This window comes from Sceloporus occidentalis, unplaced genomic scaffold, assembly GCF_023333645.1.
Source record: "Sceloporus occidentalis isolate IW3139 unplaced genomic scaffold, rSceOcc1.0.p SCAF_3, whole genome shotgun sequence".
NCBI classification, from domain to species: domain Eukaryota; kingdom Metazoa; phylum Chordata; class Lepidosauria; order Squamata; family Phrynosomatidae; genus Sceloporus; species Sceloporus occidentalis.
Window position 1 is genome coordinate 2,572,808 of NW_028316983.1, and position 27,687 is coordinate 2,600,494.

A 27,687-nucleotide genomic window follows, 5' to 3' on the forward strand; every position below is an offset into this window, starting at 1 on the left:
ATGCAGCTGGTGAACTATAGCTCTCAAAAGCTTCAGTGCAGTGCCCTCATTTGGTTTTGTGTACGTTTTTCAGATATCTCCACCACACTTCTGCGGAACGGTCTGATCCAGAGCCACATCCTGGCCATCCATTTCCCAGATTCCCCCCACAAAGGACACTCTGAAATCTGGACCAAGGAGTAAGTAGAGACGAAGGCATTGGTAGATGTCCACTCCCCACAACCCTTCTCTGTCCTTGAAGGAGTCCCAAAAAAGTTGCGGATGCAAAGGCTCCCTTGTTTTGGTTCAAGGTGGGATTTTATCTTGCCTCATGGGGCAGCAGGGAACATCCTGTTGAAGTTTAAGATGATCCAATTGGGTTCTTGGCTGGTTTGGGGATAGACTTGCCAAAACTGGGCGCTGCTGTTGTTTGCCTTTCGTCCACCTGGCTACTTCATCTAGTCTCATTTTTATTGTTAGCACAGCCCATGCCCCAAGCTAGACAGCAAACAGAAGCTACATAGATAATACAAGTTGAATCTGCCTTATCTGAAATGTTTGGGACTGTTTTGGGTTTTGAAGTTTTTCAGATTTTGGAATAGCTGCATCTACATAGTGAGATATCCTGGCAATGGGACCCAAGTCTAAACACGAAGTTCATGTATGTTTCTTATACTTATGAGAACCAGCATGGCATAGTGGTTTGAGCATTGAACTATGACCCTGGGGACAAGGGTTCAAATCCTGGCTCAGCCTCAATATCCCACTCGGTAATCTTGGGCAAGCCATACTTGCTCTGCCTCAAAGGATGGCAATGGTGGCAAACCCTCTGTGAAGAAACTTGCCAAGAAAATCCCATGATAGGTTTTCCTTGGGGGTCACCCTAAGTCAGAAATGACCTGAAGGCACATGGCAACAAAATAATAATAATAACAATAATAACAACAACAACAACAACAACAGTATTTATTTATATTTCCTGCCTCTCCCTACGGATTGAGGCAGGATTACAACACAAAATTAAAATACATAATACAAACAAGAACAACATAATACTGCCCCCTTACATCTCCCCAGCATTGCATAATAATAATACTCAATTACAATAAAAAGTTAAATAATTAAAACACCTTATACACATAGTCTGAAGGTAAATTTATACATAATATTTTAGTAATTTTGTGAACAAAACAAAGTTTGTGTACATTGGACCGTCAGAAAGCAAAGGTGTCACTATCTCAGCCGCTCCTGTGGATGGTCTTGGATTTTGGAATAGTCTGGGTTTTGGAATTGCAGATAAGGGAGGCTCAACCTGTATTAGTTTTGTCATGGGCTTGAAGACTTTCCTAACCCTCAGAGCTACAGCAGCCCATTAAAGGATTACGCACTTACACAAACGCACAAGATACACACTGTTTTCCTGTGACCAAACAAAAGAAGAGCTGTGTCAGTCTCCAAAAGGGGGTTGATCAGTCTTGTGTTACACGCGAAACTTGGCACCGAAACTTGCTGAAATAAAAGATCTCTTTTAGGTCCTCTTGTGTACACAAATGTATCTCCCAAACCCAAGCACTCTTTGACTGGGGATTTCTTGACACCTGTTAAAGGGCAAGAAGGGGCTGAATGCCCACATAAAGAATAATTGGGAAGAATTGCTCACCTGGGATTTCAGCCAGAGCATAACTGAGGAATCATCACCTTGGAATGCCACCTGGGTCCAAAGTGGTTTGGCAGAATGCCCCAAAGTGGAAGGAAAGAGAGTCGAAGGACATAGTAAGGTGGCAGAAAGGTGCTGGGACAGTTCCCAAAACAATCTCTCTCATTCTGAATGTGATATTTTCCAGAGCTGCATCTGCACTGCAGAATTAATGCAGTTTGATTCCACTTTAATTGTCATGGCTCCATGCAATACAATTCTGGGTTTTGTAGTTTGGTGAAATATTTAGTGTTCTCTATTACAAGAGCTCTGGTGCCACAACAAACTGCAAATCCCAGGATTCCATAGGCTGGAGCCATACAGTTAAAGTGGTGTCAAACCGCATTAGTTCTGCAGTGTGGCAGCAGCCAAAGCGTAGTAGCATAGAAATTGAATACATTTCCATAAGACTTTGAGCCAGTCACAAAATGTGGGCTGAGAACAAGAGGGTGAAGGCTGCACGCAGAAATAATCCAGTTTGGTACCACTTTAACTGCCCTGGCTTCATGAATTCAGAATTCAGGGAACTGTAGTTTTGTGAGGCATTTAGCCTTCTCTGTCAGAGAACTCTGGTGCCACAGCAAACGCCAATTCCCAAAATTCCATAGCACTGAGCCATGGTGGTTAAAATGGTGTCAAGCTGCATTATTTCTGCAGTGCAGATGCAGCCTGAGAGATTCAAGAAGCGATGGGGAAGAAGAGGAGGAAGCAGGTGGTACCTTTTTCCTTCAGCAGTGAGTCCCTGGCCAGTGATGGAGATGGAGCAATTGCACTTAAGGAGCCATTGATAATCCAGCCCTGAGAGCATAGTTCCTAATGGGGAAAATGGTACTTATCTGGTTGCTTGCAAAGAACAGATTTCTGTTGTCCTCCAACTCCATTCCACCATCACTGGTGCAAGGAAGCAACAGTCATTCGGTGGAAGACAGGAGGTCTGCATTCAACTCTTGGCTGGGTTCCCAGACCTCAGGGCCTGGATGCTCTTCTCTGGTTCTCGGGGCAAGGAAAAGGAACCTCAGGGTAAGAGCGCTATCTTTAAAAGTGTGTGTGTGCATGCATTTACTAGTATTTTTAAGTTAAATGGCATGCACTGTGTACTAGAATAATAGAATCATAGAATGCTAGAGTTGGAAAAGACCACAAGGGCCATCCAGTCCAACTCCATTCTGCCATGCAGGAAATCTCAATCAAAGCATCCCCAACAGATGGCCATCCAGCCTCTATTTAAATTAAGGCTTCAAGTGTGATGTTTAATGACATCTGAAAATGAAATGCACAGATATAGGATGAGGAACACCTGGCTTAAGGAGACTTATATGTATGTAAGGGAACTAGGAGTCCAAGTAGGCCACAAATTGAAAATGAGTATATGAGTCAACAGTGTGATGCGGCAGCTAAAAAGGCCAATGCAATTTTAGGCTACATCAAGAGAAGTATAGTATCTAGATCAAGGGAAGTAATAGTACCACTCTATTCTGCTCTGGTCAGGCCCCACCTGGAATACTGTGTCCAGTTCTGGGCATCACAATTCAAAAAGGATGTTGACAAGTTGGAGCATGTCCAAAGGAGGGCAACCAAAATGGTGAAGGGTCTGGAAACTATGCCCTATGAGAAATGACTTAGGGAGCTGGAGATGTTTAGCCTGGAGAAGAGAAGTTTAAGAGGTGATATGATAGCCCTGTTTAAATATTTGAAGGGATGTCACATTAAGGAGGGAGCAAGCTTGTTTTCTGCTGCCCCAAAGACTAGGACCCAGAGCAATGGATGCAAGCAGCAGGAAAAGAGATTCTACCTCAACATTAGGAAGCACTTCCTGAGAGTAAGGGCTGTTTGACAGTGGAACACACTCCTTCCTCAGAGATTATGGTGGAGTCTCCTTCCTTGGAGGTCTTTAAACAGAGGCTGGATGGTCATCTATCAGTGGGGATGCTTTGATTGAGAGTTCCTGCATGGCAGAATGGGGGTGGACTGGATGGTCCTTCTTGGGGTCTTTTCCAACTCTATGATTCTATGATTCCAGGGGTCTGTCCCTTGAAACATCTTCAAGGTCCTATCTCCTGTGACAGTGCAAGGGTCCCAGGATTTGGTTTTGAAATCTCGATATCTGGGATATTCCTGACCTGGTAAAGCAGACTGCCTTTTGCACATCTAAAATCTGAGTGATGATTTTGCCAGTCAAAATCCACTCCTCTATGGCTGCACATCACTGCCACATTTAGTTCAGCTTTAATATACGCAGGTCTGGCTCTGCAAAATCCTGCTTCACTTCTCTGTTTCTCTCTCCTTATTTTTCAATCTTCAGGTTGCATATATTGAAGGTCTTCGTCCCAACCTTCATTCTGGAGCTGTATGAGAACGGACACGCCATGCTGTGCGTCAAAGCCAGAATACACCTCAGCACTAAACTGTGAGTTTCCAGGAACATATCGCTTTCTCAGTTGCAGGACTGCATCACCAATGCTTTCTTCTGAAGATAGTGTCTACATGGGCAATTTACCCCGGATTTCACCTGGGCTCACTGTGTCCTGTTTAGATGATGCAGAGCATGTCCAGAGGAGGGCAACCAAAATGGTGAAGGGCCTCATAAAGGCCTATGAGGAGAGCCTTAGGGATCTGGATATGTTTAGCCTTGAGAAGAGAATGTTAAGAGTGGACATGACAGCCCTGTTTAAACATTTGAAAGGGTGTCATGTTGAGGATGGAGCAAGCTTGTTTTCTGCTGCTCCAGAGAATAGGATCCAGAGCAATGGATGCAAAGTGATTCCATCTCAATATTAAGCCATATTGGCCTTCCTGTGTTAAGAGTTCAAGTTCATCTTATTCCAATGCTCTGTGAAGCTTGAGGATGGAGCAAGCTTATTTTCCGCTGCTCCAGAGAATAGGACCCGGAGCAATGGAAACAATTTAAAACATACAAAAATGAGCATTAAAATGGAATTAAACTAGTGTTGTATTAAAACACATCACTAATTAAAAGAATACAAGGCGATTTAAAAGCTAAAAGCTGATTCTTTTCCAGAGACAAAGTAGTCTGGGTGGTGATAAAGGATGCTCCAAAGAGTTTGAATGATGGTGCAGAAAAGATCTCAGTTACTCTGTTTAATTTAAGTATACTTGTCTTTTAGCTTTTTTGGCAAACACTTTGAACGGATTGACATCATCGTCGATGTGGACGTACGAACAGAATTCAAATTTATAGACTTTTGGGCCGGTCTTGTGGATCTACGATTTGAGACATGCAAGACCGAATTCCACATTGCAAAAATAATCTGCCCGCCACAGTAAGTATCAATGTGTTTCCTAATCAAAATTATCTCTAGAGTGATATAGATATGAAGGCTGCATCTGCACTGCAGAAATAAAGCAGTTTGACACTATATTAACTGCAATGGCTCAGTGCTGTGGGATAGTTAGCCTTCCCTGTCAGAGAGCTCTGGTACCACAACAAACTAGGAGCCCCAGGATTTCATAGTATGGAGACATGACAAGTGGTGTCAAACTGCATTATTTCTGCAGTGCAGATGCAGCTAAAGTGAACCTTTTTTGCTGAACTACTGAGGATGAACCCAGAAGCTTCAGGAAGTCAAAGTCAGATCCCTTCCCAGCTTTCCTGAAGTAGAATTATAGCTTCATGAAACAGAAACCTGTTTATAGTCCCAGTGATACAAAAATGGCAGAGGATGGCTATGAGACAGGATTAGAGGGAGCATGAGAATCATGGAGTATGTGGGGTTATGATTGTCTCTGCACTTAAAAGTTCAAACTATGAAGACTTCATATTCCCTATTATTCAGTATGGCCTAGATATGGCTGAAGGAGACTTATACGTGTGAAAGGGATCTAGGAGTACAAGTAGACCACAAGTTGAACATGAGTCAACAGTGTGATGTGGCAGCTAAAAAGGCCAATGCATTTCTAGGCTGCATCAATAGATGTATAGTGTCCAGGGGTAGGCAACCTTTTTGAGCCGGGGGCCGGGTTGCTGTCCCTCAGATAACTGGGGGGCCGAAGCAGGGGGGAGTGGAGCTTCCACTCTCCGGGGGCTGGGCCGCGCACCGGGGGTGGAGCTTCTGCCCTCTGGGGCGGAGCCACATGCTGAGGGCGGAGCTTCCACCCCCCAATAGCCAGGCCTCCTCCTCTTTGCTGTCCCCTGACGGGGCCCCAGGCCCTGTCAGAGGCCGGGAAAGAGCCGGTGGGGGCCGCCAGCGCTGGAGGCCTCCCCCTCTTTGCCATCTCTTTTGCCGTCGCTGGGGCCCTCCAAGAGGGCTCGGGCGGCGACAGCGGGCCTCTGGGAGGCCCTTTTCCATCACCAGGGCCCTCTTGGAAGGCCCCAGCGACGGCATCAGGCCTCCCAGAGGCCCACTGCCGCCGTCGGAGCCCTGTTCGAGGGCTCCAGCGGCCGCAGCAGGCCTCGGCGAAGTCTTGCGCAACCTTTCTTGTGGTCGCGCGAGACTTCGCCTCTAGGGAGCCGCCATTTTGTTTTTCAAAATGGCGGCGAAGTCTCGCGCAACCTCGGGGCGCCCGGGAGCCGGGGAAAGCCGCAATCGGTGGCGGCAGCGGCAGGGTCAGCCAGGGGCCAGCCGAAAGGCCTCTGCGGGCCGCATCCGGCCCGCAGGCTGGAGGTAGCCGACCCCTGGTCTAGATCAAGAGAAGTAATAGCACCAAGCTATACTGCTTTGGTCAGGCCTCACCTGGAATAACACCATGTCCAGTCCTGGGCCCCACAATTCAAAAAAAGATGTTGATAAATTGGACCGTGTCTAAAGGAGGGCAACCAAAATGGCGAAGGGCCTGGAAACCATGCCCTATGAGGAAAGACTTAGAGAGCTGGAGATGTTTAGCCTGGAGAAGAGAAGGTTAAGAGGTTATATAATAGTCCTGTTTAAATATTTGAAGGCATTTCACATTGAGGATGGAGCAAGCTTTTTTTTCTGCTGCTCCAGAGATTAGAACACGGAACAATGGATGCAATTTACAGGAAAAGAGATTCCGCTCAACATTAGGAGGAATGTCCTGAAAGTAAGAGCTGTTCAACAGTGGGACACACTCCCTCAATGGAGGATGGTGGAGTCTCATTCATTGGAAGTCTTTAAAGAGAGGCTAGATGGCCATCTGTCTGTAATACTTTGAATGAGAGTTCCTGCATGGCAGAATGGGGTTGGACTGAACGGTCTTTGTAGCTTCTTCCAACTCTATGGCGGGTTATAGACCGCCCCTTTCCCCGGTGTATCGGGGCCTCAGCCTGCAGAGCGGCAGCTGCTGAGGCCCCGATCCGCCGCTTTTCAGGCTGCGGGGAAGCAGCAAAACGCCTGAAAAGGGGTGTCCCTGGGGCTTCAAGCGGACTTTTTAGAGAAAGTGGACTAAACCAGGAAGGAGCTCCGAAACGGAGCTCCTTCCTGCTCCATGTTCAGGGCACACTAAGCGCCCTGGCACGGAGCAAGGACGTCACGTCCGCGCCGCCCCGTCTAGAGGCGGCGCGGCCGTGATGTCCTCACGGCAGCGGCCGTATGGAAGGGCCGCCGCCATTTAGTGCGTGATGAGCATGCACTAGGGTTAGGGTGGTGCGGAAGCACCGCCCTTTTGTAACCCTAGTGCGTGCTCGTCATGCACTAAAGTGCCGGTCTGTAACCGCCCTATGATTCTATACTTCTGACAGAGGGCAAATCTGCATGGGCCAGAATACTGGCCCTAAAGCCACCCCAATATCCCCAAATTACCTGTGCACTCTTGAGTGACATCAAGAGACAGTTCACATGCACATCCCATTATTCCACCACCTTTGGTGAAAGTTGTTCCCTCTGAAGCTGAAAACATGGTGCCCAGTGTTGGTCACATAGCTGGCCTCCTTGTTGTGACCTCAGAGGGGGCAACTCACACCGGCGGTGGTGGCATTAGGTGGCCAAGTGGGACACGTGGTAAACAGCTGTCTGGCGATGCTCTGGAGGACTCCGAACCTTCTGGAAAGATCTAAGCAAGAGGTGAGTTTTTCAAATGGATGTTAATGGTGGTTTGAGAGCCACGGGGTTTTCTTGGCATGTTTCTTCAGAGGGGGTTTGCCATTGCCATCCTCTAAGGCTGAGAGAGTGTGACTCATGCAAGGTCACCCAATGGGTTTCCATGGGCAAGCCAGGATTCGAACCCTGCTCTCCAGAGTCATGGTCTAATGCTTAAACCACTACACCACACTGGTCCATCCGTCTTATTGCTGTTCTTTTCCTCCCTGCAGCTTGTTAGTGAAAACAGTGAGCCCTGTTATAACAACGGACCTTACAGCCTCACTCCCAAAGTCGGTGAGTGCCTGGCAAAGATATATAGTCGCTCAATGAACATGTCAAATTAAATCTAAACATGTAGATTTAAATTTCAATAAGAATCTACTGAGACAAAGAGTGAAGCAAAGTTTCTAGGAATGTTCCAACAATTCATTGTTCATTTTCTTCCCAAAGGAAGAAGTAATTATTTTTACTTTTTAGCAGTGTTTTTCTCGCTGTGAGAAAGTCTTTGGAAACAGAGCAGTTTGCAACGACTGTTCACAATTTAAGGTTTAAATTGCACTGCAGAATAAATGCAATCCAATGATGCTTTAATTGCCATGGCTCAATGCTATGGGATTCCGGGATTTGTGGTTTTGTGATGCGCCAGCACTTTTTGGCAGAGAAGGCCTTAAATAATCTCACAAAACTACAAATCCAAGAATTCCCATAGCATGGAGCCATGGCAGTTAAACTGGTGTCACATTGCATTATTTCTACAAAGCGGATGCAGCCATAGTCGCAGCGTGACAGCTACTGAAAATGGGGGTTTATATAGAGAGAAGAGGTCGAAATAATAGTCTCTGTTATTCATTTCCCAGTTGAAAAATGCAATCCTTGACAAGAAACTCTCTTGGGAAGAATAAGAGTTTTCTCCCAGTATTCAGACATCTAACAGTATTCTGGAGGAATTTTCCACAGAGAGGAATACACACAGAGTGACCAGGCGTCCTCCTTTTCCAGGGCATGTCCTACATTTCAACCTTCTGTCCGGAGGAATTCCAAAATGCCCTCCATTTTAAGCATGCCGAAGGCGTGTGAATTTATATTTAGATGAGTGTTTTTAGCTTTTATTTGGTAATGTCCTACCTTTTTCTTGAATGTCCTACATTTTGCGAAGCCTTGTCCTTATTGGCAGTTAGGACATCTGGTCACCCGGAGCACACAGCATTTTTGCACATTCTTTTTTGGTCTTAATCTTTTGGGACTTTTAATAATGTTGGGTTGTTTGAATTTGTCAGCCACCTTGACTCCCAGGTTTGGAGGGAAAGGTGGAGGGTAAATAAATAAACAGTTACCTTTAACCATGTTCATAATGATATTTGCTCAAGGATATTGGACTCACGTTCATCCTTTAATTCTTCTCCTTTTGAATTTCAGCTGTGCAATGTGGTGGAGGTGGTTCTCAACCTGGCAAGAATTGAGATTCTGTACACAGCGAATGGTGAGGATGTTCTCTTCCAAGATGGCAATGCTAGCCCTCTCCAAATCTGTCCTTCCACTTCTCCTTGAACTCACCTTCCCCATTATCTCTCTCCTCCCATATAGACACATAGACCTTTCTTCTAGAACAATGGTCCTCCAGATGTTTTGGACTTCAGACCCAGTAATTCATGATGGTTGGCCAAACTAGGGCTTCTGAGGGTTGATGTCCAAAACACCTGAAGGACCAAGGTTTGGGAAACGCTGTTGTAGAAGAAGGAGCTGGGGATGTTTAGCCTGGAAAAGAGACAGTTAAGAGGTGATATGATAGCCCTCTTTAAGTAACTGAAAGGGTGTCACACTGAAGATGGGGCAAGCTTGTTTTAGTAATAATAATAATAATAATAATAATAATAATAATAATAATAAAATTGGTTTTTACCCCACCTCTCTACAAAATGCAATTGGGGCGGCTTACAAAGTTAAAATATACAGTCCAAATCCTCAAAAAAAAAACCTCAACCCCCCCCCCCCCCGCTGCTACAGAGAATAGGATCCAGAACAATGGATGCAAAGTATAGCATAAGTGATTCCATCTCAGCATCAAGCCATATTTCTCTTCCCGTGTTAAGAGTTCAAGTTAATTTCATTCCCATGCTCTGTGAAGCTTGAGGATGGCGCAAGCTTGTTTTCTGCTGCTCCAGAGAATAGGACCTGGAGCAATGGATGCAAACTACAGGAAAAGAAATTCCACCCCAACATTAGGAGAAACGTCCTGACAGTAAGAGCTGTTTGATAGTGGATCACAGTCCCTCAAAGTTTGGTGGAGTCTCCTTCTTTGGAGGTCTTTAAGCAGAGGCTGGATGGCCATCTTTCAGGGATGCTTTGATTGAGAGTTTCTGCATGACAGAATGGGGTTGGACTGGATGGCCCTTGGGGTCTCTTCCAGCTCTGTGATTCTATGATTCTATGCTCCCTGTGACAGATGGCCATCCAGCCTCTATTTAAAAACAGCCTCCAAAGAAGGAGACTCCACCATGCTCCAAGGTAGAATCTTCCATTTGCTGGGTAGGGCATAGGGAAGGGAGGCAGGATTGAGAGAGAGTCAGGAAAATATCGCAATGGGGGCAGCAGCCCAGTCATGCAACTGAGAAGATGTGCCATGATGGCTACTCTGAAAGTGGCATGTTTGCATTTTTAAAACGTTTCTGCAAGAGATGGCAATGCTCCAACACAGCCAGATCCACAGCTGACTGGCACCTTTCTGCCCAGTTCCTGGAACTGATCAGCAGAGGAGAAGGAGAGGGAAAAGTTCACAACTGGTTATTTGATTATGTGATTAATCAACTATTATTTGTTGTATTTATATGGGAGGAAGCCATGTATATGTGGAAAAGTCGTTCCACTAGTGTGCAATTGTGATGCTGCAATGTGGCACATCTGTGACTGTGTTCCCTTCCCTACAGTGTTTGTCTCCATGGGCAGCGTGGCCAAAATCCAGTATCGGCTGGCAAGTCTCCCTCTGATAAACGCACACTTCTTCGCACTGGAATTGAATGTGAGCAGCCTTTGTTTGACATCTTTATGCATTCTTTTTAAATGGCGAATAGATATTGGTCACATAATAAATACTCAGACTAGATTGTTCTGTTGGTGACATACTAGGGCAGGACTCCTGTTTTCTTGCACAGAAAATGCCCCTTTTAATGCAGAAAACATGCATTTTCTGCAAAGTATGTTGATTCCTAAGCAGAAATTTAAAAAATTATTTTAAAAATGGAGAAAAACTACACTAATAGGTTCTTCCCTGCAAAAATCCATGTTTTTATTCAGTGTATGTAAGAGGTGCACCGTTTGTGCAATTTTATCCAAGCTGCTTGAATAAGTGGATTCCTAATTGGAAAATAAGTGGTTCCATTCCTACCTCTCGGGCAGATTCCAGATGGTGGAGCTGGGGGACTCTTGCTCCGATAAGAGGGCCCTTACATCTGGTGTCCCTCAAGGAGCCATTCTGTCCCCCATGCTATTCAACATTTACATGAAGCCGCTGGGAGAGATCATCCGGAGACACGGGGCGTGGTGTTATCAGTACGCTGATGACACCCAAACATGTTTCTCTGTGTCTCTGACTGATGCAGTGACTAGGGATGGCCTCTCTCCCCTAGATGTCTGTCTGGAATCAGTAATGGGCTGGATGAGGGGAAACAGACTCAGTCTGAATCCAGAGAAAACGGAAGTACTCATGATAGGTTCCCCTGGCCCGGGGATGGAGATTTGTCCACCTGTCCTGAATGGGGTCATGCTCCCCCTGAAGGACTCAGTGCGCAGTCTGGGGGTGCTTCTGGACTCGTTGCTCCACCTTACATCTCAGGTGGATGCGACAGTCAGGAGCACCTGTTATCAGCTTCGGCTGATACGCCAGCTGCGTCCCTACCTGGACCGGAGGAACCTTGAAACTGTAGTACATCCTCTGGTAACCTCTCGTTTGGATTTCTGTAACGAGCTCTACATGGGGCAACCCTTGTACTAAACCCGGAAGCTACAGTTAGTGCAAAATATGGCAGCGAGACTGGTCACTGGGTGTTCCAGATCAGATCATATTACACCAATCCTGAAAGATCTTCATTGGCTGCCTATGCGCTTCCGGCCTCAATACAAGGTGTTGGTTATGACCTATAAAGCCCTAAATGGCTTGGTCCCAGGGTACTTGGAGGACCGCCTCTCCCCATATAATCCGTCCCGCACTCTCAGATCGGTCGGGAATCAACTCTTAAGGGTTCCCAAGACGAGACACATCTCGTCTTCCCAAAGGGCATTTTCTGTTTCCACCCCACAGACCTGGAACTCCCTCCCCAACAAGCTCCACTCTGTCACCTCCCTGGACCTGTTCAGGAAGAAACTTAAGACCTATCTCTTCCAACAAGCATTCCCCCATGTGCCTTGACATTTGTTATTCTCCCCCGTTATACAGTTGCTTATCCAGCTTGTTTGTTTTTCTTGGTTTTATTCTTGCGAATTTTACTGTGTTTTATTACTGGGATGTTTTTTATGATGTTTTTATATTGTATATTTGTATATTGTACATTGCTTATATTCATGCTGTACCCTGCTTTGATAATTTTTGGGAAAAGTGGGCTATAAATAAAAGCCAGAGTTGAAATCTTACATTGTGTTGGGAGACTGTATAGTTCCCCAAGGTATAAATCTGATCCCTCTGCCCCCCCCCTTTACTCGCAACCCTCAAACTAGGTTTTAATCTGCACTGTAGAAATATTGCAGTTTGATACTGATTTAACTGCCAGGGCTCAGTACTATGGACTCCTGGGATTTGTAGTGTGCTGTGGCAGCAAAGCTCTCTGAAAGAGAAGGCTTAATATCTCAGGAAATGACACATCCCAGAATTCCATAGCACGGAGCCATGGAAGTTAAAGCAATACCAAAATGCTTTATTTCTGCAGTGCAGATAAGACCTACTGTAGGTCATACCATCCCAGAGCCATTTTAGCGGCCAGGAAAAGACCAGGTGGCATGAATTCAGAGTCTGGTTGCATCCCTTCAACCAAAGACCCAGGAATAGCATCTTTATAGACTTCCTGGGAGTCCTGCAAGGACCCCTGGGAGATCCATCAAAATACCTAAATAAAAAAAATACAGTATCTGCCTCTCTGTGCATCTGGCTACAGGAATGTAGCCCAAAACTGCCTGGTGGCTGCCCCTTCATGCAACCACATCTGCAAAATGGCTGACACAAATGGCAAAACCAAAGCCCAGCTGCAGAAGAGGGAGCAAAGATTACAAGGTGTCTCTGCAGAGGCAGATGCTGAATAGACAGGAACATGGATGATTCTAGATTTTAGAATTATTTCAGAATTCTATATAAGGAAGACTCTACCTGAAAAAGCTTTGTGTTTTTGCACATAAAGCAGTGTTTTTCAAGCAAATGGATTTTTCCCAATCAAGTTCCAAAGTAAAAATGTAGCTCAAAAGTTACATGGAAACCATGATATTCTTGTGGCGCAGGGAGAACATTTCTGAAATTATTTGTCCTTGCATGTGGGAATGAAACAAGTGAAGATTAGCATCATTACTCCAGACTGGGTTGCAAATGCAGATGCCAGATATTACAGGTGTAGAACTACTGATTTAACGTTATTGGGATGTGCTTTTATCACTGAGAGATCATGGTCGCTGGGTTAAGTGTGCATAGAATTGCAACCTGGAGCACTGCATGTTGCTATGATGTTGGTGATGATGGGGGTGCATTTTTGAAATTAAATTTTATTAAGTTTTATTTGACATTACAAACACAAAATACATAAAATACACAGAATAAAAGACATTGCCTCATTCATCTATCTATAAGTATACAAATACTTATTCTATCTTGCCTCATTTTATTTTAGAATCATATCTTAAAAAAAACATTGTTAAGTGTTTATCATTCCCAAGTTCGGTCAACTTTCTTATCTGATCTGTCCCATCTCATTTTCCTCCTTGCTCTCCTTTCCTTCCTTCTTTCCCTTTCTTTCATTTCCTACTCCCATTGTTTTCTCCTCTTCTCCATTCTCACTCATTCTTCCTTTTTGAATCCTTTTAATTTCTTTATTTCTAAACCTGACCTCATTCTTTCCTAACCTCACTTACACTAACCTTCTTACGCTTACTTAATTTCCTTCCTTTTTTCCTCAATCCCATCCTGATAAGCCAAATTCAAGTATCACATCGACCTACAAACATATATTTCTAATTCTTTCTAACACACATATTTTCTTCAAATCTGTGATGATGGGGTGCATTGTTATTGTTGCTGCTGTTGCTGCTGCTCTCCACTTTGCGCCACCTCTCTTTCCAGATAATCATCCAAACAGAAGGCCGGTTTATCACCATTCCTTTCAGCGCCGTCCCAGTCCCTCTGCCTTCGCTGCTGCACAATGCCCTCAGCCTGGGCATCACAGAGGCCAGTCTGAGTGCCATCTTCTCGACCCTCCTCCAGATCCAAGCACAAGAATTCATGTGCACACCCCAAGTGGTGAGTGGCCATGGTGCTTTCTAAGGACAAATGGGGCACATGCTAGAATCGTGGCCTTTCTTTGGCCGAACATAACTAACTGGTATGGATTTGCGGCAACGCAGTGCTTGGAGAAGTTACTTTCTTGGCTTACAGCTCTCCCATCCAAAAGAACCACTGGGCCCTATTTAACATCTGAGAACCCTTCCTCCTCTCCCCTCCCAAAACCAGGAATAGATTCCCTTCAAATTCTGGTTCTTGTTTTTTAATGGGCATGGCATAGCACCCCTACCATGGCACTGGGGGCTGATAACTAGCCTTTAGATCCACCAAAAGATGTCCATCCCAGTGCTAAACCAAAGCCCACAACCTACTCTTAACTGTTGAAGAGTCAAACAGAATGATGGAGAGCCAGGGTGACGGGGGTGGGCAACAGCAAAAGTTGTTGTTGTGTGTCTTCAAGGCATTTCTGCATATGGCGACCCTGAGGCAACCCTGTCATATGGGTTTTTTGGCAGCATTTGTTCAGCATTGGTTTGCCCTTGTTTTCCTCTGAGAGCGAGAGAAAGGAGCTTATCGCTCAGCATTTTAAATTGACTCCAGCCTCCCAGGATGGAGATGGGACATGGGATGGAGACAGGGAATTATCACATACTAAATCGCTGCTGAACCACCGGCCATCATCAGCTCAAGTCCCAGCCATGCTCTGCCAGCACTTTTTAGAAGTTGGAAATCTTTCCAACTTCTAAAAGTGCTGGTGGAGTGTGGCTTGGACCCAGCTGGAACCCGGGCTGATGGCAGCCAGTGATTCGGTGGTGATTTAGTGTGCAATAATCCTTGCTTCCATCTGGCATCCCAGCTTGCACCGGCAGCAGTGTTGGCAGATGCCTCTCAGAGACTGCATGGGAAGGGAGCCAGCCATCATTCTCTGAAAACCTGCAGTGGGGGGAGGGATTCAGAGGGATTTGGAGGCCAGGGACATCCCAGAGTATTCTGACACATGAGCAAGCCCTGACTTGCCCAAGACCACCCAACAGGTTTCCATGGCCAAGTGGGGATTTGAATCCTGGTCATTGTCTCATCCCTGTCCCATCCCTCCTGTGTCAGCGTGGGAAGAGCTTTCAGATAGCATCATGCTTACCTGTACATTATCCCACCCAGAAAGTGCAAGTGACAGCAATCAAGCAAAAGCCTTTCAAATGACATTGCACAGATCCTGTCATTGTCCCATCATTGTCCTGTCATTGAAGTGGCATTGCCCAGCATTTTGCACTAGCGGGAGGTCACATTAATGCAATGCCACTTCAATAACAGGATAATGATAGGATCGACGCTATGTTATGAAAGGCTTTTGCGTGATTGCTGTCGTGGACGTGGTAAGGACGGGTGAGTGACCTTATCCCTATCCTATCTGTGTCTGATAATCTCCAGAGTCCAATACTCAAACCGCTACACCATGCTGGCTCAAGAGCAAAATGCTTGAGAAAATCAGATGTATCTCTCCAGCACTATCCTATTTGTTTTCTTACAGTTCTCTGGTGCAGAAGACCTGACAATTGCTGTGGCATCTCTCTTTGCTCATCAAAAGGTGAGTGAATGGTAGTTTCAAGAAAGTTGTAACCTACTTGTATACCCCAGAAAGTGGTACGCAGGGACATAATACAAAGACTTCACGACAAGCACTCACACCTTGCGGGCCCTGAGTTCCACAGTTTAACTATGTACTCTGGGAAGAAGGCCTTTCTTCTCCCACCATTCAGCTTTGGTTCAATGTCTCCACACCATGCGTAATTTTAGATGACATCTCCCCACATTCACCCTTCTTCTAAGCCAAAGAGCCCCAAATTTTGCTATCTTGATTTACTCCCCCTTAATGTGTTTCATTTAATTTGCAACCTGCCCTTTTCCTAACATGAATCCCCAAGCAAGTTATAATAAAACTTTCAACAAAATAGCTAAAACAATGTCATGCAAAAAAATTTAAAGCCTTAAGCAGCCAATCAAATAAAGCATTAACATTAAAAAATGAATAAATATTAATTAATAGTCTTTTAAAAATTACATTTAACACATCTTCAGAGCTCTTCCAACGGAGCTTGGATAGCCATCCTCCAGGAGTCCCTTCCTACTTGACACGAGGTTGCACCAAATAGCCTTTGCAGCCCCTTCCAACTCTTAGGCGGGGTACAGACAACCCTTTGTGCACCCTTCAGCGGCGCCAAGACGTAACTTCCGTTTGTCAAAATGGCGTGTAGACAGGGTGCCGCCATTTTTATGTACTCAGTACGTACTAGGGTTAGGGAGCATCTAAAAGGGATGCTCCCAGGCAATACGTGCTTAATGGCCCATCTGGACAGGGCCTTAGATTCTGTAATTCTATAATGGTACGTTACATTTTTGAACATACAGCACATCCACTGGTATAGAAAAGTGGAAGGCCTTTCTCCCCATGAGGCCATGGCTCCAGTCCCTTAATAAATTTCGAGTTGACCTCTTCTGCACCTTTTCCTGATCTGGAAGAACCTTATACAGGTGCCATGATCAGAACTGCAAGCAGCACCAGCTGAACTACTGTCCGGGAAAGCAGCCAAAGGGCTGATAAGGCAGCTAGTTCTCAACAAACAAACCCCCTCCCAGCACAGCAAAGTCAGTGTAAACTACACAGTCCTGGAGATTCACAGTAGTTCTACCAAAAGGGATTACCAAGAGAATTGTCAGACGGTCCGAGGTTCAGGGCAACAGATAGGCAGGTCGATAAAGCAGTCCAAGGTCAAGGTTTCCGGGTAGTCAAGACAAGAAGCCAAAGGAGCCAGAGACAGAGTCTTTCCTCTAAAAGAGTCAGATATCCACTGGCAAAGAACCACACATGCTCTAGGTGCTTAAGAAGGCAAGGAGCCGGCCTTCAGCTGTGTCTGATTACGGAGACGCTTCTGATAAAGCCTCCGAGATCTTCGAAGGCCCTCTCTTTCTGCTCAAAGCTCATTGAAGGTAGGCACACTGCCCAGATCCTCCTCCATGTCCACAGCTTCGGCACCAGGCAAACTTGACTGCAGAACCTCTGGAGGGGCCATAGGCTCTGCTCCAGCAGAACTAGGGCCAGCCTCTGGCTCCTCCATTACAGGTTCAGGTCCCAGGGGCTCTAGCTCATCCTCTGAGTCCTCCAAACCGTCCTCCAGGCTGGGCATGACAACTACAGGAAAAGTGACTGATTCCAATTCACACTTCCTGTCTTCACTAGAACTTCACTTCTTGGATAAAGCACACACTCCAACATTTCACAGATGAGAACCTGGACAAATGGGGCACAATGACCAAGCTCTATCAATGTGTTGTCAAGATGGCAAAAGTTATCAATGGAATAAAAAGTGGGATCTCAGAGGATTAAGGAGGACTGTCCCAGCCAAATCAGGTGGAGACTATGAGAATGTAATCCCACTGGCAGTTGTTTACACTATACTCCTCTAATGTTGGATCTCAGCCATAGCATTCAGCCTCCCCATTGTTGTTGACTGTCCTAGAGTCAATCTCGACCCATGGCAACCCTATGAATAAGGCCTCTCCAAGACTCCCTATCCTCCACTGCTCTGCTTAAGTCTTGTGGATTCAGGCCCATTACCACCCTTTACTGAGTCTATCCATCTTGTGTGGATAGGACTTGATAAAATCCTAAAGAGCATATAGCTCTGAACACTGAAGTGAGGATTGTCCAAGGCATTGTATTCCCCATCACCATGTAGGGCTGCGAGAGCTGGAGAGTGAAGAAACCCAACGGAAAGAAAATCAATGCATCTGAGATGTGATGCTGGAGAAGAGTGCTGAGGATCCCATAGACAGCCAGAAAGACAAGCAAATGGGTCCTTGAACAGATCAAGCCCAAACTCTCCCTGGAAGCCAGGATGACAAAGCTGAGGCTGTCATACTTTGGCCACATCATGAGAAGGCATGAGTAACTGGAAAAGACAAGGATGCTAGGAAAGGTAGAGGACAGTAGAAAGAGAGGAAGATGGCATTCCTATTCCCTTCCCATTCTCTTCCCATTCCTAGGAGTTTATCACACAGGGGTAAATTGGGACTTTAAACAGTGATTAACCCAAGAAAATCATGCAATTGATATTAAAATGAGATTAAAATGAGATTAACACAAGAGCCATTATCCTGTGAATAACCAGGCAATAAACAGCAAAAAGCCATTTACGGGAAAATCCCATGAAAGATTTGCTACTCTTTCTTGCCTATTAACCTGTGGGTTAATAGCACTTTAATCACATTTCATCTCGACATCGTGTGAAAATCACTAGCGCAATTACTGTGGGTTTACTGTAATAATGGGTTATTCACAAGATAATATCACTTTGAATGTGACATCATGTGAAAACCATTAGTGCAATTGTGGTATTATCACAGGTTAATCACCATTTATACTTCCAATTGCCCCCCGTGTGATATACTCCCTAGTCTTTTAATGTCTTAAATGCAGTCTCTGTTCTGATTAATGTTGACCCAAAGTAGCAGAATTCTTCTACTATTTCAGTTTTCTCATTATCCAGGATGAATGCTTATAGATCTTCGGTGGTCATTATTTTTGTTTCCTTAATGTTCAATCTTAATTCTACCATGGCACTTTCCTCCTTGATCTTCCTCAATCATTGCTCCCAGCCTTTATTTGTTTCTGCTATTACAATTGTGTCATTCCCATCGGATGCTATTATTCTGTGTTTCATTGGAAAGCGACACAATTACAGGCGACGAATGTGCCTTTAATGCGTGAGTTGCTTCACCTTTCTATTCCCAACTCTTCCAGTGTCCCAAGTGCCCTGTGAAGTCACCGCTGAAAATCACCATCACTTTGATTGGAGAAAAGAGGCTGATCATCAAGCCAAAGAAAGCCTTCCTTGAGCTTTCAGTCGAGATCAAAGTCCACGCACAAAGTCCAACTGGGGCCTTCAGCAGACTCTTTGTCCTAAAGGCTGTAAGTACCAATGCAAGGAGGTCGGCTTGGTTTTCAAGACTGGTAGGCGATGGAGGAGAGGAATGAAAGGGGTCCCTTTTCCACTCCTCCCTCCTGAACCCTCTTCCTTTCCGCTTATGTGGCTGCAGAACCTGAAACTGAGCACCCAAACCTCCGTTCATGACTGCAAGCTGATCTTCTCCACCCAACTGAGCAGGTATCTCTCGCCTAACTCTCACCCTTTCCCATGTTATTCTGGCTGTCTCCACTTCAATGGCATGCAGAGACAGAAAGATTCATGAGCTTCTCTGTTTGCCTGCCAGGTTTGGTTTTAATGAGATAAAGCTTTTTTAAAAAATCTTATTAAGTTAAAAAATATTAAAATAACAAGGCAAACAGAGAAGCCTGTGTATCTTTCTGTCTCCGCATTGAAAGGCAGACTTAAAACTTGACTGCTAATACAGGGCCTCATTCCCACTAACTTTTAAACTGGATTGCAAATTGGTTTGAAGCGGTTTAAATGACCCTGGTTCACACTTGAACTGAATTACCGAAGTGATTTGAAAAGGAGGGCCATGCACTAGATCCATTTAACCCGCGACTTTTTGACACTGATTTTTTTCCCCTACATCTTTTTGAATAAATCAATTCCACGCAAGTGTGAACCAGATTCAGATCGGAATCGATTTAAATTTGCCCTTTGGCCGGCTGGAGCGGGTCCATTTTGAATAAATTCATTTGTCAATGTAAACCACAAGTGGGTTGTTTTATTTTATTTTGCAGCAGGAAAATGTGGTCGGGGCAAATGTAGTGTGAGCCATTCTCGGTTGCCAAACCAATCCATCAATTTGGATCGCAAATTGTAAGTGGGAATGAGGCCCAGGCTGAGTCTCCCTTATCTAGAATTCTGAAATCCATAATACTCCACATGGATGGCTGCGATTGTGACATATTTGCTTTCTGGTAGTTCAGTGTACACCCCTGAACCCCTTCCATCCAGACATAAGAGACATGGGTGACTTTCTATTAGTTGATTCCTGGTGGTTTTAGAAAGCCAGATGAGCTCTTTCCCTCCATATTGAAAATGCATTGGTTAACTAGACTGTGGAAGCCATCCAGTACCCCTTTTCCAAACTCCAGGACTCCATAGGACAGAGCCATGGCAGTTTAAAAAGTGCTATAATTGTGTAGCGCAGACATACATGCCTCTTGTTCTCTTGCAAATGTTTGCCCCATGAATCTTCATGTTGGCCCCACATTTCAGCACATAGCAGGGCATTCTGGCAGGAAAGTGGCAGAGAGATGCTATAAATAAATAAAATAAAATATCCTTGAGTTTTAATGTTTGTATATTTGTTTTGCTTCTCTCCACAGTATTGATCTCCTCTTGATTTCTTCAAATGTTGGGCCTGTAGAAGTAAGTTGTTCCTTGCTTACTGAGTTAACCGAGGGGTTTTAAGGTCAAACAGGACATAACCATAACGACAAGAGCAGTTCCTTTAATTCCCATATTAATTAATTTAATTTAATTAAAAATTAAAAATTCACTGCCAACCTGCAAGCCAAAAGAAACAACCATAGCCAATAGCTTAAATTTGGCACTAGTCTCTGGCACACGGTGAAGGGAAGGACTGGTGGTCTACCACATCAGAATTCTTGAGAAGCATTGACTTTGAGCATGAGTCTCTGGTGGCATCTATTGTGGCCATGGAACAACTTTACCTCTTAAATGAGCCTTTTGAGCATGATGCAGTTCCAATTGCACTGCAAAGATAATGCTTGAACTGCCATGGCTCAATGCAATTAAAACCTGGGATTTGGTCTCTGTTGCAGCACCAAAGTTCTCTGACAAAGAAGGTTCAATAGCTCACAGAATTACAAACCCCAGAATTCCATAGCATTGAGCCATGGCAGTTAAAGCAGTCAGAACTCTGCATGAACAGGATCGTGCATCTTTTGCCACTGTGCATGACTGAATCACTGTGATCTCTTCTTAATATTTCAGATCTCTGGTCTTGTGAACTGGATACAGCTGCTTCTAGTCGAAACCTTTGTGCCTCAGATCAATGGTAAGGCGGGCAAAATGTATCTCTAGTTAGCATTCCTGGCAAAGCATATAAACTCTGAATCTATCTGCAGCAGAATAATGTCTTAACAACTTGTCTTCATCACAGTTTATCTTTCAAAATTATATGCTGTGCAGAGTTTATGTATTGTTATATTCTTTCCTGTGCAGAGCTTATTCTGTTATGGTCTACATGGAATATCTTTTAAAACTGCATTCTCTGAAGATTCACCATTCAACACTCTATTCACTCTAACCAAGAGTTACTTTCTTCCTGCATTGAAATCCATACACTTTTTTTGTATTCATCTGTGCATGTAATCTGCAGATTTATTTGTGCAATTTCCTAATGTATGCAGCTCCCCCATGCACTAAAGCATGTTTTTGCACATTTCTGCACAATTATCCACATTTTAGCTATTTGCGTATTTTAAATATGTCAGTTGCACTGTGCATAGTGTGACCTAAGTTCTGTTGGTGAGCCTCCGCTACAATAGTCCCACTAAGTCAGTTGTTGAGTGGTGAATCAATACATAGATAAATCCCATTGCTTCAATGGGCCTAAGGTTTGTAGGTGTTATTCCTTTGACTCTTTATACTGTCTAATCCTAGGGGTTTCTGGGCCAGATTTCTTGAGAGGAGACATCCTCTAAGGCTGTTGCCCAGTGTCACCCAGTGAGTTTTCATGACTGAGCAGGAATTTGAATCTTGGTCTCCCGGAGTCCTGGGAGATTATCGCACTGCGTTCTGAGAACGTTCCTATCATCACGTGATGAGAACGTTCCTGGAACAGATATTACTGCATTAGTAAACTAGAACGTGATCAGAACGTGATCAGAACTGCATTTTACCGCACAGCGATTCCTGAAACCGTTCCGAGAACATATTCCACCAAGGCTGCCTCCGTCTCCTGATTGGCTGAAAGAATGACAGGCAGGGAGGCAGGGAAGCAGGCAGGCGAGCGACTGCAGTGAGGGAAGGGGTGTGTGTGTGAGAGAGAGGGGGGAAAGGAGGAGGGAGGGAAGGGAGGGAAGAAGGAGGGATCGGGAGGAAGGCAGGGAGAAAGAGAAATGGGGAGAGATGAGCCTTGCAAGTTACATCCCAAACCTCCTTTGCAAGGTTGGGAAGAAGGAGGAGCTCCATGCAGGTCTCTTCAAGCCGAAGAAAAGCAAGTTGCCAGGGAGGGGACTGGGCCAAGGGCAGAGCCCCGGCAGCCATAGCAGCTCTTTAAACCGGTTAAAAAAGAAGAGTCCTCTGCTGTCATCCCAATTCCCCATTTTGGCTGCTTGTCAGCCTTTTGCCTCCTGTGTGTGTGCGCATGTAATGTGTGCCTTCATAGAATCATAGAATCATAGAGTTGGAAGAGACCACAAGGGCCATCCAGTCCAACCCCATTCTGCCATGCAGGAAATCACAATCAAAGCATCCCCAACAGATGGCCATCCAGCCTCTGCTTAAAGACCTCCAAGGAAGGAGACTCCACTACACTCTGAGGAAAGAGTGTGTTCCACTGTCGAACAGCCCTTACTCTCAGGAAGTTCCTCCTAATATTGAAGTGGGATCTCTTTTCCTGGAGCTTGCATCCATTGCTCCGGGTCCTAGTCTCTGGAGCAGCAGAAAACAAGCTTGCTCCCTCATCAATGTGACATCCCTTCAAATATTTAAACAGGGCTATCATATCACCTCTTAATCTTCTCTTCTCCAGGCTAAACATCCCCAGCTCCCTAAGTCGTTCCTTGTAGGGCATGGTTTCCAGACCTTTCACCATTTTAGTCGCCCTCCTTTGGACACGCTCCTTTTTGAATTGTGGTGCCCAGAACTGGACACAATATTCCAGGTGGGGCCTGTGAGCTTCCCTCCCCGCTTTAATTCTTGTCTGGCTCTTTGCTATGGAATTCTGGGAGTTGTTTGCTTGCTTTTGTGTGTTGCTCCAAACAGAGGAGCTTTTGTGGGTTCCTTCCTGGAGGGAAGGAGGAGAAGGTCCTGGGCATCCCTGCCATCCTTGCCTCCTGCAGGCTGCCAGCACAGGAGCCCCGCTGGACATGACACTAGAGGCCCCTGCAGAAGCAGCCAGACCCTCTCCCTCTTGCTCTCTGCTCTGGCCCCCCTGTTTCCCTCTCTCTTTCTCTCTCTTTCCCTTCTTTCCTCTTCTCTCACTTGTCCCAACTTTCCTCCCTTCCTTCCCTCCTTCTTTCCCCCCTCACACACACACACCTTCCCTCACTGCAGTCGCTCGCCTGCCTGCCTCCCTCCCTGCCTGTCATTCTTTCAGCCAATCAGGAGACGGAGGAATGAGAGAACGGATTTGAGAACAGATAAGAATATCGCACACACCTCTGTTGGAACGTTCTCATCATGTTTCAGCTCTCTGGGAACACATTCATATCTGTACCCTCCTGGAACACATTTGGAACACATTTAAACGTTCTGAGAACCCAATTGGAACACATACGTGCGGTATACTCAAATGCGTTCCGTTCTCATCACGTGATGAGAACGTTCTCAGAACGCAGTGCGATAATCTCCCTGGTCTAAGATTTAAACCATTATACAACACTGGTTCTGAAAAATAAAGAACCAAGATCCTGCATCGTCAGATATAACCAGGATTATGAAGCTCCATTGTTGTAGTTACATCTGGTGATACCACCCCCCAAAACTTATCCTTACATCCTTCCTGCACCACAGCTGAAGCATGTTTGAGCTGCTGCAGATCAGAAAGTTGGGGGATGATGGGTGAAATGCTATACTATCATGAAACACATTGAGGCAGGTAGTTGAAGACATCCAACAGAGTCACAACTGCTTCTTGCAGTGCACTCCATGACACAAAAGGGTGTTGCAAAAATCACTTCCCAACGCCCTGATCAACAGTTTCCTGGAAATTCTTTGGCTGCAGTGAAAAGATAGTTTTTTTGCAGACAGCAAGAGTCATTAACAACCATAAAGATGCACCAAAATGCATCTGAGCAACTAGACTGAAGTCTGCGAAAGCTCATGCTGCCAATTTATTTCTTTCAGTGAGTCTGCACAGGTTATGAGAGCGTAAATCCAGTTTACAATCTCACACCTACCGAAAAAGATGGCAGCCAGGGTTTCCTTAGTGAGATTTGCTCCAAGGGCATTTGCCTCGCTTTTCCTCTGAGGATGAGAGAGTGGGACTTGTCCAAGGCCACTCAGACCTCTGAGTTAGAATCATAGAATCATAGAATCATAGCATAATAGAGTTGGAAGAGACCGCAAGGGCCATCCAGTCCAACCCCATTCTGCCATGCAGGAAATCCAAATCAAAGCATCCCCGACAAATGGCCATCCAGCCTTTGCTTGAAGACCTCCAAGGAAGGAGACTCCACTACACTCCAAGGGAGTTTGTTCCACTGTCGGACAGCCCTTACTGTCAGGAGGTTCCTCCTAATGTTGAGGTGGAATCTCTTTTCTTGTAGCTTGCATCCATTGCTCCAGGTCCTAGTCTCTGGAGCAAGTGAAAACAAGTCAGCTCCCTCCTCAGTATGGCATCCCTTCAAGTATTTAAACAGGGCTATCATATCACCTCTTAACCTTCTCTTCTCCAGGCTAAACATCCCCGCTCCTTGAGTCGTTCCTCATAGGACATGGTTTCTAGACCTTTCACCATTTTACTTGCCCTCCTTTGGACACGTTCCAGTTTTTCAACATCCTTTTTGAATTGTGGTGCCCACAACTGGACACAATATTCCAGGTGGGGCCTGACCAAAGCAGAATAGAGTGGCACTATTACTTCCTTTGATCTAGATACGATACTCTTACTGATGCAGCCTAAAATTGCATTGGCCTTTTTAGCTGCTGCATCACACTGTTCACTTATGTTCAGCTTGTGGTCTACTTGGACTCCCAGATCCCTTTCACACATATAACTCTCGTTCAGCCATGTGTCTCCCATCCTATATCTGTGCATTTTATTTTTCCGCCCTAAGTGCAGTACCTTGCATTTCTCCCTGTTGAAGTTCATTTTGTTAGCTGTGACCCAACTTTCTAGTCTATTCAGGTCATCTTAATGTTGATCCTGTCTTCTGGAGTGTTAGCTACTCCTCCTAATTTGGTGTCATCTGCAAATTTGATAAGAATGCTTCCAATTCTGTCATCCAAGTCATTGATAAAGATGTTGAATAGCACTGGGCCCAGGACAGAGCCCTGTGGGACACAGTGGAGTTGTGACACCAGAGCACTCTGACGGAGAAGGTGAAATATCTTACCCAACGACATATCCCAGAATTCCATAGCATGGAGCCACGGCAGTTAAAGCTGTGTCAATCACAGCTTTACAGCAAATAAAGAGATCTTGTAGCCCCTTTGAGACTCACTGAAAGAAAGACATTGGCAGCATGAGATTTCCTAGACTTCAGTCTACTCCCTCAGATGCAAGTAGACTGAAGTCTACGAAGGCTCATGCTGCCAATTTCTGTCTTTCAGTTAGTCTCAAAGGTGCTGTTGTTATTATTATTATTATTATTATTATTATTATTAATAGCCCACTTTCCTCCCAGTATAGGGACTCAAGATCTCTCTACATACTGATTCTACAGACTAACATGGCTAAATCTTTTTTGCAGTGTAGATGCAGTCTCAGGGTTGAACCAGGGTTGGATCCCCCCCTCATTTGCAAGGCTTACAAGGTGTATCTTGGAAGCTTTGTAAAGTGTGTCAACTTTGCAGATAAAGCTTGCCTCGTTTTTTGTTTATCTGGTGATAAACCTCTAGTTCTTAATGCACCAAAACCTCTCTACAAGGCACCTGGTGCCTGGAGGTCAAAGGAAGGTGGCCTAAAATCTGCCTGTGTTCCCATCATCTGCAAGAGCTTTGGTTGTACCCTGCTGCCTTTGGCAATGTTGGACACTTTTCCACTGCAAAGAGGCAGTGAGCTCTCAGCCTATTCTCAGCCTTCCTGATGATGCCCCTCATACACAGTGAAGAAAATGTTCTGCTTGCCTCTTCTTTACTACCTGCTCTGTTTGCCTATTTCAGAGCACATAAGCATTGGGATCCCAGTGCCTTCTTTGCTGGACTTCAAGGTGACCCACCCCATAATTCAGATGATACAGGTAAGACTTCCAACAAAACTACCCTGCTCTGCTTTGTCCACAATTTCTCCCATTCAGACTCATTGCCTGGAATTCTGTTTTAACACAGTCCTAATTTCCCCTCTGGAAGCAGTGGGACATCTTTGCCCAATGTTTAACCATGCATTCAGTTCACTGTTGCCAAAACTGAATTGCACATGGGGTGCCATTGTTCACGGATGCACATTGTGCATGGAATTGCACTGCGCATGCACTTTGTGCATGGATGTACGTGGCATTTTTATTAGAATCAAAGCACTGGAATGGACTACAAGGGCCATTTGGTCGAACCTCTTGCCATGCAGGAATGCATGTTTAAAAAGCAACCCTGAGAAATGGCCATCTAACCTTTGTTTAAAGTTCCCCAAAGACGGAGACTCCACCATGCTCCAAGGCAATCTGTTCCACTGTTGAACAGTTCTTACCATCAGACTGTGTGTTTGGTTGTACATTTGGTATCTTGATTCAAGTATGCAAGGGTTGCAAATGTTTAATTCCACATGCAAAGATTTACATTTTGTTGTTGTGTGTCTTCAAGTAATTTCTGACTTATTACAACCCCAAAGAGCCCTGTTGGCATTGTGGTTAAATGGCAGTGCTGTAGCCATTCACAGCCACAAGGTTATGAGTTTGATCCTAGTCAGGGCTCCAGGGTCCACTCAGCCTGGCATTTTTCCATAGGTCAGTAAAATGGGTACCCATTTTGGGGGCAATTGGCTTACACATTGTACACCGCTTAGGGAGTGCTTAAGTGCACTGATAAGTGGTATAGATGTGTAGTAGCTATTGCCATATAGATGACCCAAATAAAAGGAACTTGGTCAGTGACCAATATTATCATGCTAGTTTGTTGAATAAGGGCCTAAGTGCATAGCCATGCTTTGGTCTGGCACTAGGTGGCTTGGAACCTCTCCCAGCACATCCTTCCTTCCTAGGAGAGACGGGAATGTTCCTTCTTGTTTAAACATCTTCCAATTCTGTCCGCAGGGGATGCTTGTGCTATCTGTGTGAGAAGACAAAGAGGATGTCGCAGCCAAGCTTGTTCTGCTTGGCTACAGCTAGGGAGAAGTCGAGAGAAGAGGAATGCCTTTGCAAGAGAGAAGCATCAACAACTGCCTTACCCTTTAATGTTCCTGTCTTGATTTAATGCTTTGCCGAGAGCAGTGGTTCCCAAACGTTAGTCCTCTGGGTGTTTTGGACTTCACCTCCCAGAATCCTGAGCCAGCTTGGCCAGCAGTCATGAAGTCCAAAACATCTGTAGGACTAACGTTTCGGAACCACTGGCTTAGCGGCAAGCGAAGCACCATTTGCCTGTATTTACTAATAGAAGAGGGGGAGGTTGGTGGGTTAGAGAGTCCATAGCTACTTGGGTCTTCAGTGTTAATACAAAGAAATGAATGAAACACAAGGAATAAAATACAAGGAAATGCATAAAATGGGG

At 45.1% G+C, this 27,687-nt stretch overlaps 1 protein-coding gene across 1 annotated transcript; it reads left to right on the forward strand.

Moving 5' to 3' along the window:
* LOC149315422 (BPI fold-containing family B member 3-like) lies at positions 1-27,257 on the forward strand. The gene is made up of 14 exons (XM_089513311.1): positions 1-179; positions 3,978-4,082; positions 4,801-4,956; positions 7,902-7,965; positions 9,088-9,151; positions 10,596-10,687; positions 13,982-14,158; positions 15,669-15,725; positions 18,939-19,106; positions 19,235-19,302; positions 20,460-20,502; positions 21,091-21,154; positions 26,152-26,228; positions 27,234-27,257. The coding sequence occupies exons 1-14, from the start codon at positions 1-3 to the stop codon at positions 27,255-27,257; spliced, it is 1,338 nt and encodes a 445-aa protein (XP_089369437.1).
* The last annotated feature ends 430 nt before the right edge of the window (positions 27,258-27,687 follow it).

What these genes read in the sequence shown, in the direction of transcription:
- LOC149315422 (XM_089513311.1), top strand. Translation starts at nt 1, where the DNA reads ATGCAGCTGGTGAACTATAGCTCTCAAAAGCTTCAGTGCAGTGCCCTC. An exon ending in GACTCTTTGTCCTAAAGGCT is followed by an intron (nt 19,107 to 19,234) that starts GTAAGTACCAAT and finishes ATGTGGCTGCAG; the next exon opens with AACCTGAAACTGAGCACCCA. An exon ending in CTTTGTGCCTCAGATCAATG is followed by an intron (nt 21,155 to 26,151) that starts GTAAGGCGGGCA and finishes TGCCTATTTCAG; the next exon opens with AGCACATAAGCATTGGGATC.